The following is a 16,133-nucleotide window of genomic DNA, read 5'->3' on the forward strand; positions in this document are numbered from 1 at the left end:
CAAATAAATGATCTTGACTCACTTTCAAGGTAATTCATTTGAATAAACTTGGAAGCCCTTTATCCAAGCATGAGTCTCGAGTATGGAATCAAATCAATGTTTAAACTTGCCTTTAACTATTTCAGTATTTATATTTTGAATCATAGGTAATTATTCAGTTTTCCAAATATATAAGTAACAAAATGAAAATAAAAAAACAGTTTTATGGCTTTTAATTTTATCAATAAAAAAATAAAATAATGTTAAATATCTCGTCATAACGGAATTATTATGACAACGTAATTGACAGAAAATTGTGACCATATCTGGTGGTTTTTTTATGAAATTTCAATGATAGGGTACCATAATATATACCTGCAAAGTAGTGTAAGTCAGGAATTATTTGCCGCAGTTAAATTTTCACCTCTTTCGCCATCCGTTAACGTAATGTGGGCGAATTTATCAACGAAAAGTATGATAAAGTACATGATCAGTTGTAATTGGCAACCAAAGTTACACTGGACGGATAACGACTTTATTGGCGGAGAGCAAAACTTTCATCGGACGGAAGTTTCCTTGTCAACAGTATTATCCATAGATTTAGTCATTAAAATCAAGCTTAATGTATCCGCATCAAATTTGAGATTTGTGGAATATAATCAAAGAAATGTTACAACGAGTGCAACGAGATAATAACAGTGTACAGTTATAAAACGTGACTACCATCGTCTGTTCAATAACACTCGCTAGGGCATATATATAAATACCGTTATTTGTATTGATTGCATCAAGTAGCTTAAAACCATATGTTAAGTTGCCCATGTTTTTTTTCTTTGCATATACCGGATTACTACAGATTCATGAACAAGTGCTACTTTGTCCCTATCGGAGTCATCAACGTTGGAGCAGCAGTGATCTTGCTTATTGCATTACAAGTAATGGCTTTGACGGGCGATTCAGTTGTTGACCCCGTTATCCTAAGAGCTACCTTTGTGGCTCTTGTGGGCTTGGGAACAGTTATGACATGTGTACTGGTGTGTAAAACGTGTGAAATAAATCGCAATGAAGGGAATATATTAAAAAACCTGAAGGGGTGGATAATGCCTGTATTGGGCAAACAAATAGTCCTCACATTGATTGGACTTGGTGTGCTGATACTTTGCATAGTAGATATAGTTTTCACTGGCAGGTGCTATCATAAACTGACTAAGTTGGTTCCTGAAGCAGAAGTTCAGTGTGAACTCGCTTACAACGGTTTAAGAATCATCTTTATTTTAATCCAGTGGTTTTTTATTGTGTTCAAGGCACCACAATTTCAATGTTCCCTCTTTAACAATATTGCTTTAGTGATAATACTATCTGTTAATGCTTTCATATGGATATATTACCTAGCGTTAGAAAGTACAGACGGAATGAACTCGTTCAGTATGTATAATATCCCCAATATAGGCACAAAACCTCCCCCAAATGCAACAGCAATTCAGAAATGTCTGTATGACGAAACAATAGCTGACATAACACATTGGTTGTGGCCAACAAATACTGAGTTTCCTTTACTCATCCTGGTAATGTATTTGGAAATATGGGATACCTCCTCGAATGACAGTTCAAATGTCCACCCTTCAGAGAATCAAACCAACCCTAATACTGACGCAAGTAATTCAAATTGTTGGGGGTGCTGTACTTCAATGTTTACCATCCTTAATGGGACCTGCTTCATTGTAACAGTACCTATAACTACGATGCATCTGGTACTTGCCATTATTGGTAAAGAGCATGACTTGCAACAATTTTTAGTATATTTTGTGTTTGGATATAAATGTATTATGTGTCTTGTTATTATGGTTTGCACTCATTTAATTGTTGATGAGATGGAAGGGGATGCTAATAAAAGCAAATTAAAAATTAGTGACGTTATTATGTTCTCCTGTACGTTTAGCTCGGCTTTGTATTACATGAGTGTCATATGTGCTGATATTGATATGGGAAAAAATGTTGAAATGGCTCGATATCTTATTAGTATTGTATCTGTTTCATTGCAAACGAATTTGTTAACGTTGGCTAAGCGATGTGTTCCTAAAAACGACACGTATGTCGTTCAGAACTCTGGTAGGTGGAGGTGGAAGTGTTGCTTAGGGTCACGACAGCTATGTTCATCTTTATGCGCCATTCTGGCATGGATGAACATATCCTTTTGGCTAGTCGATAGTTTTGTAGGGAAGAAGTATGCAGCATTTGCGGGTCCAAAAGAATTGTTCTTCGGTGAAGAATACTGGGGTTTTATTTTGCATTTCATCTATCCTCTTGTAATATTTTATAGGATAGAATCAGCTTTCCACTTTTGGAAGCTCGCCTACTCGTTACATGAGATCAGTTAAAGAAGAATGTATTAGGTTGTTGGTATTTGCATGTCCCTACATGCTTTACTGAGCAAAATAACCAATAAAACCAAATGAAAGTTATTTGCAATCCAATCAATGTGACCCATATCTTGAAGGTTTTTTCTAATTTTTTCCCGTATGAAAAGTAATCTTATGTAAATGCTGCATGTAGTGTTTTGAATGAATATTTTACACCACTGGCGTCGAAATGCATGTTTTCATTATTGATATATTATTTTCATTTTTTTCTCATTTTTACATATGTAAATAGAGATAGATAATAACGCGGTACAGTATTTCGTAAACTTCAATATAGTTGAGGTATCTGTTGTAACGTTACTTTTGTGCCAGAATGAATAAATCCCCGGTTTTTTTTATTTCGACCATAATAATCATGAAAAAGCCTATACTATATATTTGATTAAAAGTGGTGAGAGGCTTCTCTCTTCAAGTATTGACACTTCATCTGCAATATAAACGTATAAATATAACCATGTCAATTGTACAGTTGCATTTACCAGAAGGTTTATTCGTATCAGTTTTGAAATATTTTGTTTTTAAATCTATGTGAAAGTAGGTAGTTTTGACATTTAACATATAATCATCCTGTACTTATTGGTAGAAACATTGCAAGACCTGCACGTTGTGGTCATCGATCACAATGGAGGTAGTATAAATATTGGATATGATTATCCGAGTAGCACACATCATCCCTAATACAGACGACTGAACTATTTACTAAGCTAAATGTTCTACCACAATTGGTACAAATAATAAATGTCATATGTAGATAAATTATATATAAAAATTAAGTTTCGGAAACAATTTGTTTTGGAAATGTAATTTATCAATGGCATTACAATTAATGGTTTACTCAGTTTACCAAATAACAGCTGCAGACTTCAGTAACCAAATACTGGTGACCACTTATTGTTACTGTTAAATAGTTTGTTGTTACAATATTTGGATACAGATTGCATCCATGAACGGGAAATTAAAGAGCCTATGTAAGCTAGCATTATAATGATATTTTATCACATAATTGGCCTGTTATCCAGTGAATTCGCCCGTGTAATATTTTTACATATGTCACTAGTGTAATATACCCTGGAGCGTTTTTCACTGGTTGTGCCAGTCAGAAATCGATTGTGACGTCATGATATGGACAATGACTTGAAGTCATAAATTAAGAATGGCGCAACAAAATGGCTGTATCCGTTTGATTAAGCTCTCTACATTTTGGCTTTAAAACCTGTCAGAATGTAAGTTTTCTGAGTTATGTGATAAAAAGTATCTTAAATTTGTTTTCATTTCATATGAGCTTTTATGAAACTCGCCAAGGCTCACAAAAATAAAAACTCCTAAGACTCGTTTCATAAAATATCATATGAAATGAAAACTCATTCAAGATCCTATATATATATAAGTGACTGTCTGACAAATATGTAACAACTGTCATAGATTCCAATATTGGGTATAATAAAACCAATACTGTCGATTCAGTAACATGCTGAAGGTTATGTAACATCAATGTCTCTTACAAGTGATTGTGTCTAGCTTTTCTGTAATGTTATTTCGCTTAAGTGTCCATCATCAACACATAAGTATGCAGTTTGTACATAAATATAAAATGTGTTATATAATAAAATTTGAAAAAAAAAATGTGTTTCTTTTTCATTTCTTTTTTTTTGGAAAAACTGTCCGATGTGATCACTTAGTAGGAACGGAAAAGCGCAAAACCGTGAACCTATAGTGAATCTTAGGATTATTTAAATTTCTATTAAAATATTTGATTTTATAAGGTGCTTTTTTGGGTTCCTGAATTTCCGGATTTTCCTTTTTTTAAAGGGTGTGCCAATATCGATTCATATGGTTAGCGAAATAAGCTAATGCAAATGCTTTATCGAAATTAAGTTTGGTATCTCCAAACAGAGTAGGGTGAACAATGAAAATGCACTTTCGTTCGGAAACATGCTAAAACTAAGTCTGCTCACTATATTTTATTATACATCACATAAATTATTGTTTCCGTCTCCCAGATTATTTCAGCTTTCGGTCATTTAGGTCATGAATTTAAGAACTTACAGAGTGAAATCTTGAAGCCCTTGGTTCGAATCCCGGTTTAGTTTGCTGAATATTTACAATCAGAACACTGTTGTTGTTCAATTTTATGCTAATTTATTTTTGTTTGCCTTAGTACGGGTATCCTTAAGATAAACTGCACTAACGAAAACCTAGTCAATATCTAATATTTAAGGAAATAGTGAGAGTCTGTTTCCAATCCTAAAACATGGACCAAAAATAGGACTTAGGCTACAAGTAATGTAATTTAAGTTAATTGAATTTGACATAAGACATCATAATTAGAGCCACATGTGGTTCAGGATATATATACCGTTTCAGAGCCCCTGGTTTTTCTCTGATTTGTGGGGGTTCCTCATGTCTTTGTTTAACATGTATATGTCTTCGGTTACTGTTATCGTTTTGTCTTGTTTGTTGACGCGGTGATGCTTATCGCTTATTATGTCTCGATTTAAACATTTCTATATTATGTATATAGGCTGGATGAACAAGAACAACGATTTTCTTTATCTTGATTGTTTATATCCCAAACCCTTGAGTTATCGGAGAGGCTAGGATATAAGTGGGACATAAAGATAAAACACATTGCGATCCAACACACCTCTGACAGATGCATATTGTGATTTGGTTTTTCATTTATTTATTTACGTATGCTTGTCGCAAGAATAGCAGTACTGTGCTAATGTTATTATTCTGTTCCTGTTAACGACGTCAAATTCAATATCTTGACTCATAATTTTTCACCACTGTTCTATAAATCAAATATATACAACCATATAAGACACATAAATCTTGATGAAAATATTGACAATGATGTGGTGTATTTATCACATGACATTTAAGGGGTAAAGACCGACACTTGGTAAAATTCTCCCTCCATTTTCTTAAGAAGATAAGCAGTAATGGTAAAATAATCGGTTACTCTATAAAATTCTAGCTGCCTTTTTTTGAAGTCTAAGCATTTTCTCAGCAATATAAGAATTTTATGATTTACACCAAAGAGATCACAAAATATAAAAAGAGAGGATATAGTATACTTCTAAAAAAGAAATGGACATATCTTCAGACATAAATTGTCTTACTTGTTTTGAAACTCTAAGTTTTCTCGATGTTTTCTTTGATATATATTCAATGTGATCTTTCCATGGTCATAAAGATAAAGCTAAAACACGATACTGTCCGGAACATTCAAAAGCAAAACGATGTTGACTATTTCATTGTCAGGGTATTAAATTGTTCAAGAAAATATTCGGAATAAGATTCATCAGTTAGGTATGAATAATAAAGGCTAAGTTTGTTTTGAACACAAACAGGAATTGAAAACATATTTTGCGAGCTTTCGAAAACAACTGTTTCCTTTGTCAAGCAAAGAGTGAAAATGACCGGTGTCTCGACTCTAAACCGCTGAAAAAAACTCACTAAGCCACCAGCAAAGTTTAAGAATTAACATCAACAAAACCAAATTTTAAATTTACTTTGTTAGAAGAAATAACTAAAAGAAAAGGAGTTATACGTTGAATTTTACAATTAAAAAATCACAAGAAACCCATAAAAATATTAATTAAAAAAATACGACTGTATTGAACTCACCACTTCCCAAACCTTCAGGGCAACAAAAAATAGACCGGCCGGCCAACAGTGCGATGTACAACCAACAGTATTTCATTGGACCAGTCATTGCTAGGTCACTTTTCTGAATATGTCTTATTTAAGGTAAAAGGTATCACTTAGTCAGATACAATGGCGAACTGTTCTACTAAGAGTCAATACTTGGCTCCCATCGAACGTGTCACGATAAAATAGCACGAGTTTCCTCACAATGACTTTGTAAGTCTGACAATATGGAATCAGACCGAATTCTAGTGCAATGATTCTTCAGTCACAGATCATGTTACGCATCAAAATTATTAACACAAATACCAATCTTTTTAAACGGGAGACAATGGATGTCTTCTGAGTATGCCTCAGCTGGTCAGCTCTGAATCGGGATGATTTATGATGTTTATTGTTTTTGCATCTGAACCAAACATTTATTAATATTTTGATTATGGCGGCGAATGATTCGCGGGATTATCAATTAACATTAATACTTTCCTCATAGAAGACGAATATATTAAAATAGTTTTGTTGCTGTAACTGAACCAAAATAGGCTTTCCCTTGTGAATAATCATTGAAAACATTCAAATATCAAGCTGGGACATTGGTGTTAATTGTACGGTCCAAGTCCACTCGTTGTAGTATTGAATTGTTTTGAAGGGAGATGCCATCAAGCTCATCAAAGATTTCAGCATCTGCAAGGAGAAAGAAAAACTTGTAGATTTTGATTAAACACAGCCACTAAAACTCCATAGTTGGAAAATGGTGGATACACCTGTTCCGTTCCATATGAGGGAATTTTGGGGAAGCTACCGCTGCAGATCTCTCTCTCTCTCTCTCTCTCTCTCTCTCTCTCTCTCTCTCTCTCTCTCTCTCTCCTTTCATAATGTGCCTTCAAATATTTGCAGTTCCACTTTTAAGAACTACTCGAGACAAACAAAGGTATGGACATAAGTAACATCAATGAATTTAATACAGTAGGCTTTAAATACTTACTTTCGATATGATCTTAGGAGGCGACTAAGATATAAAAGGGAGAGCGATAGAGGTTCATGTTAGACAATCTTGTAACTTCAGCCACGACTACACATTTATCTTCTTACCCTTAACCTTAACAACGCCTTATCAAAGGGAGGTTACTTCTACTTTTAGGTATGTTAAATAGTTTAGATATTCTGTTCCTCCATTGAAATATATGATACTGTTCAATTGGTCCAAAATAGAATAGTATATTGCTGTTACCATAGTGATAAAGTATAAACTCACTGCTACAGATAGTGTTTTCTTGTTAAATGAGACAAGTTATTCTATATATGAAGTTGTTATGCAGTACATTATTGTCTCTCACGGCACTACACTGACCTCTGACAGTATGGCAGCAACCATGTACAAATAAGATTGACAATGACATGTAAAAAAAAAAAAAAAAGTTTTTATTTCGGTTTATGAAGTAACATCAACTCTAATTGATGATAGGGCCGTTCTGGACAAGAAGCGTTTTAAATGAGAATTTGAGGCCAGACGATTTACGACGGAGGTGGACAGACGTCGTACCATGGTTTAATTTGATTTTACGTAACAATATTTATACCGGGTGCTGACATTGGATCGTCATGTAACATCTTAAAAACCATGGTTAGGCCAAAGAGATCATCTGGTGACAAAATAAACAAATATCAACTGCAGTCTTTCTTTCACTTTATAACAAGTAAAATGAAGAGTTACAAGATTGATTCATTTACTAGCCGGCAGGTGCTTTCGAGGAAGGACTTCATATGGCACGTATTAAGTTGAAAACACACATATTTGCATAAGTACCATTCCCCTATCAAGCAATCACACTGGCAAAGTCCTTACACAAAAAGCAGATACGAACTCCGTAGAGTGGTGATGACCCTTGACAAACAATACAAATACACGAAGAAAAGAGCATCTCAAAACTATCTTTATCGCAAAATACTGTTGCAAGAAAAAGTAAAAGTGGTGTCTAGCGCCATACTCATTTGGTTTTTGTTTAAAAAAACAATATATGAAATAAAACAAGCAGGCACAGTACGTTCATTCAAGGTTTAAACCACCAAGGCCAGTTCCGTGTTATGAGACCATAACACAGGCGTAGTGATAAGTATCTCCACGGGACCGACTTACTACCGGAAAGCTATTCCCCTCTGCACTAGCAAGAGGATAAGCAAAAAAACTCACTATGATTAAATATTATTTACCGTTTTATGTAAGACTATTATAAAATGTGAATTGAATAAAGTGATTGATTAAATTGTGAAAACAGTATCGATATTTTTGTGATTGTTTCCGCGAACTAAATTTTTTACGGGAAGAGTCACGAGACAACATCCCGTGAGTATTTCCATGGTCTGTTCTATCTCTTCAACAACGCGAAATTCGAATTCTTAGTTAGTTGTGAACTTAAAAATGAAAATTGAAAAATGTAAATATAAGCATAAAACAGCATTTTGATCCGTGTTATGATCCTATTACACGGAACAGTATTGCAGACAAATAATCATACCGCGCGTTGTTATCATGTATTTTAAGATTTACTATTTGAATAATTCCGTAGTTATTTATGTGACTTGAGAGCTCTCTGTGAATAGCATTTTAAGGTATTTCAAAATAGATCCGCGAAAAAAATGAAATCCTTGACAATATCTTAACCTAGCTTGTTGACGAGTGAGTAAAGAGACCATAACTTTGACATGCTTTTGATAGCGACATCATTACAATATTGGCAAAACGTGTTTAGTAGGCTGTATCAGGTCTATCTGATTTCTATGCGTGTGTATATGTACATGATAAGTATACTACATACTAGATAGGTAATACGGAGACTGCCTTAGCCTGAACGTGTATAATAAATACAAATGTTAACAAATATAAGCTATACTTCAGTTTTTGGAATGAACTTATTATATACTCGGCAAAAAAAGGAAACGTATAAACGGCCACCCTGAATAACTCCTTTCTCTGTAAAGAAAGATTGCAACGTATTGTTCAGGTAAAATAAAATCAGGTCCAGCCAAGCGTTTCCTATTCCTTGTGTGGCTTCGTTGACTGCGTTTAGTCTAAATCACGTGACCCGACAAAGCTAGACATGCAAATAATCATTCTACACGATATTTTTTTGGCATAAAAACATTTGTACATATGTATTTGTCTTTGAACAATATGCCACGTTTAATGCAAATTAATAGAAGAAGAGCAATTGCAATGGGCTAGTTACTGACCGTCCCAGGAGCGGTCGTCCGAGTGTAACGACGGCTCTACAAGACACCGCAATTTGCTTGTCGCACTTGCGCAACAGATTCCAGACAGCAACCGAGGCAGCATCGCATGCCATAGGCACTCACGGTAGACCTATCATTGCTCAAACTGCAAGGTATCGCTTGTTTTGTGGCAATGATCAAAGACGCGTTGGGCACTTCGCCAACGCATGCGTAGATGACCGTAATAGGTTCGGTGGGACCTCTGGAATGGTTTTGGGAGGCATCTCCCATGGTGTGAAATCCCCATTGGTGATACTTAACATAAACATCACTGCTGTTGGGTACAGAGATCAGATCATTCTACCACACATGTCCTTACAGTTCTTAGACAACTTCACATTCAAATAAGACAGTGCTCGACCATATGTTACCAGGATCTGCCGTGATTTTCCCAAAGCAAACAATGTTCATATTCTAGAATGGCCTCAATATAGACCCCACATATCTCGTATTGTAAATCTTTTAAAGGACATTGACAGAAATACCCCACATATCTCGTATTGTAAATCTTTTATAGGACATTGACAGAAATATCAGTAAACGTCAAAACCCGCCAAATAACTACGTTGGCGGAATAATGTAAGAGATAAATTAATGTTCTCAAGAATTCGAGCATGAACTCACGCACGAGGTGGATACACCAAATACTGAAGTGTCAGTTTCTTTCACGTGGGTATCACTCTTGCAAACATCAGTTATCGTTTAAACGACATCGCACAGACATTTCTTTAACTGTATCGTAAAGAGAATGATCTTCTCTTTATTTTAATATTAAAACTTTGTGGAAACATACCAAATAATAAAACGTAACTAAAATGAGAATAACGTTATGCGTTCCCTTTTTTGCCGAATATAGTATGATGTGTAAAGTGTTGACCGAGTTCATTGTTCACTTTACTAGAACTACTTAATGCGTGTTAACGAGTATTGTATCCATTATTTATCATCATCGTTATTACTTATACACTTTGTTTTAATTTTATTTCTTTGTTTGAAGATATGCACTGGTTAGAATCTGTGATAACGAAAAATGTGATTCATGCGCTCCTTGTTTATAAAGAAGTCAAAAAAAGCCGGAAATCAACGATTTCTAATTTGATCATGACAATAAATTATGTATTGTTCAATAATTAATTTTGTTGTTACGCATGCCACATGTAAATGACATAAAAAACATACTCCGTCATTCAAGATTAAGTGACTTTTTGTGCATTTTGAATGCACTGGTTTTCATAACCATATGAACATCTTAAGAACCATTTTTAGCGAAGTAAAAACAAAAGTACTTTCAGAAATGCATTAGAATAACTATTAACTCCAACATGACATAAATTAAGGTAACAAATAGTTTGTGATTTCTGTTCCTTTCAGAAAATACTTTCGTCTATAACCTCACTGAAGGGACAAGAGGGGAGGTAATTTGACAACTTCATTGGTCAACTAATCTCCCCTCTTGCCCCTTCAGTGAGGTTATAGACGTCCCTCTGAAACAATGTTGAAATTCAATAAAATTAATTGCCATCCATGATCAAATCTCGAAAGAGATAAGGGCAAGCTTGCTACTTACAGCGTAATATGTAGTCATATTATTCATAATCGGTTTTTCGTTTGTAAAATCAAAATTAACTTTAGAAATATTTATGGCTAGAAACGAAATACATATTTTCATATACGGGTGTCATGTTTTAATAGAAAACCTTATTTGGTTTAAAACCATCCCATCGTCATCTCGAGATTTACCAGATACGAGAAATACAAGTCACCAAACAAATCTTGGTATTGATCTAAACCTTATAAAATTCATGAATTGTGGTTATTTATTTATTTATTTATTAAAGTTTATCGTTGAATATTATTTTATTTGTGTTTATTTCTTATTATCTGGTAATGCTGGTTACCGTGTGTTGAAGATAGTTTACAAGATACCATTGAGAAAACCAGGTAAACTTATGCTTCAATTGTGGTAATGCATGCGTTTCTTTTGTTTTCGAGGGATTTTGTTTTCCGTTAAAAGGCGTTACTTACCTCTGCTCTTGCTCCCTCAGTTAGGTTAAAGACATGTTTTTCCATCTGAAACAATGTTAGAATACAACATGACCACACAGAGATCCAACGTACAATATTTTACTGGAGGGGGAAAAATTCTGGTTACGAAAAACATTCACCAAAACTATGAAACTCAGTCAGGCGACTATCCCGGTTAGTGTACACTTCATCCAGTGTGTAAAGTCACTCAACCTTGTAGGCGACTATCCCGGTTAGTGTACACTTCATCCAGTGTGTAAAGTCACTCAACCTTGTAGGCGACTATCCCGGTTAGTGTACACTTCATCCAGTGTGTAAAGCCACTCAATCGTGTAGTGCACCGTGCCTCATAGAGGAATAATGAAGCAGCAATTGTCACGTGCAGAACAATGTTGAAAACTTCGGCAATACTTCTCGTCATACCACTTGGTACTCTTGACAGATAAAACACATTGCCTTCTGCAATTTCATATCAATTTTTTTTTGTCTTTTAATTATGGTACGACTGACAGAAGTTCAGAGGGGCCAAGCGATTGCTTAAGCATTGAACTGTTTTTGGATGGTTTTTATGATCTATTTATGATCTATTTGAATGACACAGCTTTGCAAGCAAACAACATAATGCGCGCTAGCTGTGTCATTCAAATAGATCATAAATACCATACAAAAACAGTTCAATACTTATATTTACGTTTTCTATGCCTCTTATGTTCTTTTTTAACTTACAATTTATATTTAAAATATAAAATTCCCGCCTTATCGACAGTCCACACAAATTCGTTCAATAGTTGGAACAGCGTGTTGTCGCGTGCTGATTGGTAAACAAAGTAGTACTTTGAAATTTTAACAAACACTTCAATTTTATTCTTCAATTCAGTATCAATACAATTGCGTATGATATGTCTATAGGGTGATTTAAGTTTATCAATAAACTCTGAGCTGAAAGTTAGATTTGAAATTGTTTCGATTCTTCCCCGGAACAAAGGGCCGGTTTCCAAAACGGCCCCTTCTCTGATTCAAAATTTGTTGGTGGTCACTTGGTTTGTTTTTTATGGCTCCTCAAAGTTGTACCTTTCAGAAGCTGTCTAAGTGTTGATAAAATGTGCATGTTATGTAAAATATTAATGAAAATCTAATCAAATGATGGTCACCGTAAAGAATACATTCATGGCATGATTGTGACAAAAAATCATGTTTCCATCGCGCCATTTGGCTGTTTTATGGAAGAAACAATCTCAAAAATGCCATTTTCGATGATAACATTTTAGACACAAAAACTGTGTTTTTTAGAGAATACACCCTTTTATGGGCGTTGGATGCAAACCAATTTTTATCCTATTAAACAGTACGTAATATGCTATTGATGAGAGGAAAAATCATCAAAATGTAAGTGGTGGAACATTTTCAAATGTTGGGTTGAATTAGCCTATGGTTGAATTGCCGATTTTCGACTTTCTTTAGATAATTAACAAAAAAACGAGAGTATTTGCTCGGTATGTTGAGAATATGTACACAGATATGAAAAAAAGTGAGAGAAACACTTTTTCATAAAAAAAATCCAAGATGGCTACTTCACAAGTCCCCGTGGTTGAAGACATTGGCTGACAAATAGACAGAACAACAAACAAAACGTGTTCCTTATGATTTTGGTTGGTTTTCGCATTTACGGGAGTGTTCATAGCTACGGGCGATTGTATAATACCTATATTTATAAGTTTGGTTAGTCACATGGTAACGGGGATCTTTCATATCGAGCCCCAAACATACTTTCGACATATGCACTCCGTTGCCGCATGGAAAACTATTTCAAGTTTTGTCGGAATTTCTTTACCTGTGGTTGTAATGGTCGAGGGTTTTTCCAGCGTCCTGTAATAACCAAGGTAGTACAAGATACTGGAGATGTAACGCTTCCACGGCAACGTTTGGACAAAAGACAAATACACCTCTCTTTGCTGATATACGTGTATTCTTTACTGCCGCAGATCGCCGTAAACAACTACAAATACACAAAAGGGGCAAATAATCGGCACATTTGCATTATACAACATGGGTCGAATTGACTGACGGATGAATCGACACAGATTAGAACATAAACATTGAAAGACATTTACATTTTATGAGCCGCAAATGTGTACACATAAAAACATAGGAAACCTACGCTGTTATGGCGTATCAGAATCTTTGCGGGCGTCCCGGACGCTAAAGTGGGCGAAGTGATTGTCTTTGTACGTCCCAGACGTAAAAGATCACTTAAAAGACGAGGAGGTAAACAACTCATTTCCCCGCAGACTGCCGTCCGTCGAATGTTCTGTTACGTTTTGCACACGTTTTGCACACGTTTTTGGTACGACTAAAAACTGGAATGTTATGACGGAAATTAATTTTCCGGAAAAGTCACTCAGTCGCTTGGCGGCGTAACACTCCCCGCCTGACGTCCTTGACGTCACATCTCTAACTCGAAAACAAGTACACGATCTGAGTCACTGGCCTAACGTAAGTCACAATTTGTTCATTCCTCACTACTTGAAGTTCAACTTTCCGAACTCTTCCATCAGCGCTTGGAAACGTGCGAAGAATTTGTCCTAATGGCCAGTCGTACCTGACTGTGCCTTCCTCTTTGAGTAAAACAACATCCCCTTTCTGGATATTGTCTCTAGTGTCTATCCACTTCCGTCTCAACTGAAGCGAATGCAGATATTCGATCTGCCATCTCTTCCAAAATTGATTAGCCATGACTTGAACGAGTTTCCAACACGACTTGTACGCGTCCTTAATATCGATCTCCTCAAATGGTCCCAAATCAAGATCCGTTTTCTGAGTTAACAATGTCGAAGGAGATAGTATGGACGGTTGCGAAGGATCCACTGATACTGGTGTAATGGGTCGACTGTTGATAATAGCGCATACTTCACACATAAACGTACTTAAGGTGTCGTGAGTCAGATTTCTTCGTGATTCTGTCACAATGATTCCTTCAAGAATCCTTCTGGCCGTGCCGATGACCCTTTCCCAGACACCTCCCATGTGGGAGGCATGCGGTGGATTGAATACCCACGTAGATCCACTGTCTACCAAGAACTTCCTCATGGCAGGATTTTCGACGTTCACGGCGTTGATCTTGAGTGCGTCTGTACTGCCGACGAAGTTAGTACCTCGGTCTGAGTGGAACTCTGTAACCTTCCCCCGTAGTGAGACGAAGCGTCGTAGAGCGTTGATGAAGGCAGATGACGACATCTCTTCTACCAGTTCGATGTGCACTGCTCTACTGGCCATACAAGTGAAAAGAATCGCCCACCGCTTGGAGTTAGCTGCGCCTCCTCGAGTCTTTCTGGTAGAAACTTCCCATGGACCGAAAGTGTCGACACCGACATAAGTGAAGGGTGGTGTAGGCTTTGTCCGAAACTCTGGTAGGTCAGCCATCTTCAGACACACCAACTTCCGACGAAGTTTCCTGCAATTGACACATGCATGAATGACAGATGACACAAGTCTCTTGGCTCCGAGTATCCAGTAACCTGCTGATCTGACTGCGCCCACCAAGATGTTCCGTCCTTGGTGTCGCGTCTTCTCATGAAGATGGAGCACGATCAGACGAGCCAGATGAGTCTTCCCCGGAATTACAATAGGTCCATGTTGTCCAGACAAAGCATCCCCTGTGCGAATTCTACCACCAACACGTATAACTCCATCGTCATCCAAATAGGTGTCCAAATACCTCAATGGGCTATCTTTTGGAATTGGCTTCTTACTGCCGAGATTGGCAATTTTCTGACCAAAGTTTTCCTCCTGAAGAATCTTTACGAGAAAGATCTCCGCCGATCGGTACAGTATGGTATAGTGCTCTGGGGAGTGTCCATGTCTTTTCATTACACAATTCTGTAACCAGAGGAGTCCACGAATTACCGATTTCCACGAGGAAAACCTGTCGAACCTTGATAGTCCTAAAGACCTGCTGACTGTCGTCCTCATTGTTTTCGACCTGATTTCCTTGTCATCCTCTGGATTCTGTAGTGGATAGTCCAAACCCCTATTGAGACTTGCAGTGTTGTGCAGAAAGCTAGGGCCATTTAACCACGCTCCGTCTGCAAGTTCATCAACCGTACATGACCTCGTTCCAACATCTGCTGGGTTCTGGTCCGAAGACACATGACTCCACTCTTCGGGTAACGTTTCCAATTGAATGCGCTGAACACGATTCGAAACGTAAGTATGAAAACGCTTTGACCTGTTGTAAATGTATCCGAGCACTACACGACTGTCTGTGTAGAATTTCCTCTCGTGAATAGTCACATCGAGCTGTTTGCTGACAAACCGAGCAATTTCTGTCGCTAAAACCACTGCGCAGAGTTCTAGGCGTGGTATGGTATGTCCATGACACGGAGCGAGTTTCGACTTTCCTAAGGCGAATCCAACAAACGTATCCTTATCACTGACAACACGAAGAAAGGAAACTGCAGACACTGCCTTCTCCGAGGCATCTGAGAATGTATGTAGTTCAGTCCTGTCGCTCTCCTTGAGCGACATAGGAACAAATAGCCTTGGTATATTTACATTGGACAAATGATGTAGAGAGTAACACCAGTTTCTCCATTTAATGTCAATCTCCAGTGGGACTGCATCATCCCAACCTACTGAGGAGCTCACAACATCACGAAATATAAATCGCCCTTGAAGAATCACAGGGGACAAAAATCCAAGAGGATCGTAGAGGCTATTTAAACCTGAAAGTATCTCTCGCTTAGTCAGCTGAACGAGTGGATCTTTTGGCGAGAATTTAAATACAAATTG

The 16,133-nt window shown here is 36.7% G+C and overlaps 1 protein-coding gene across 1 annotated transcript in view; it reads right to left on the reverse strand.

Annotated features, from left to right (window-relative positions):
• The window catches only part of LOC110461304, a 31,596-nt gene extending 15,727 nt beyond the window's left edge, over nt 1-15,869 (reverse strand). Inside the window, exon 1 of the mRNA XM_021514728.1 lies at nt 13,945-15,869. Within this exon, the coding sequence (XP_021370403.1) occupies nt 13,945-15,869 (1,925 nt within the window). The remainder of the gene's footprint in view (nt 1-13,944) is intronic.
• Between the last annotated feature and the right edge of the window lie 264 nt (nt 15,870-16,133).

The sequence above is a fragment of the Mizuhopecten yessoensis genome, unplaced genomic scaffold (assembly GCF_002113885.1).
Source record: "Mizuhopecten yessoensis strain PY_sf001 unplaced genomic scaffold, ASM211388v2 scaffold10603, whole genome shotgun sequence".
Taxonomy (NCBI): domain Eukaryota; kingdom Metazoa; phylum Mollusca; class Bivalvia; order Pectinida; family Pectinidae; genus Mizuhopecten; species Mizuhopecten yessoensis.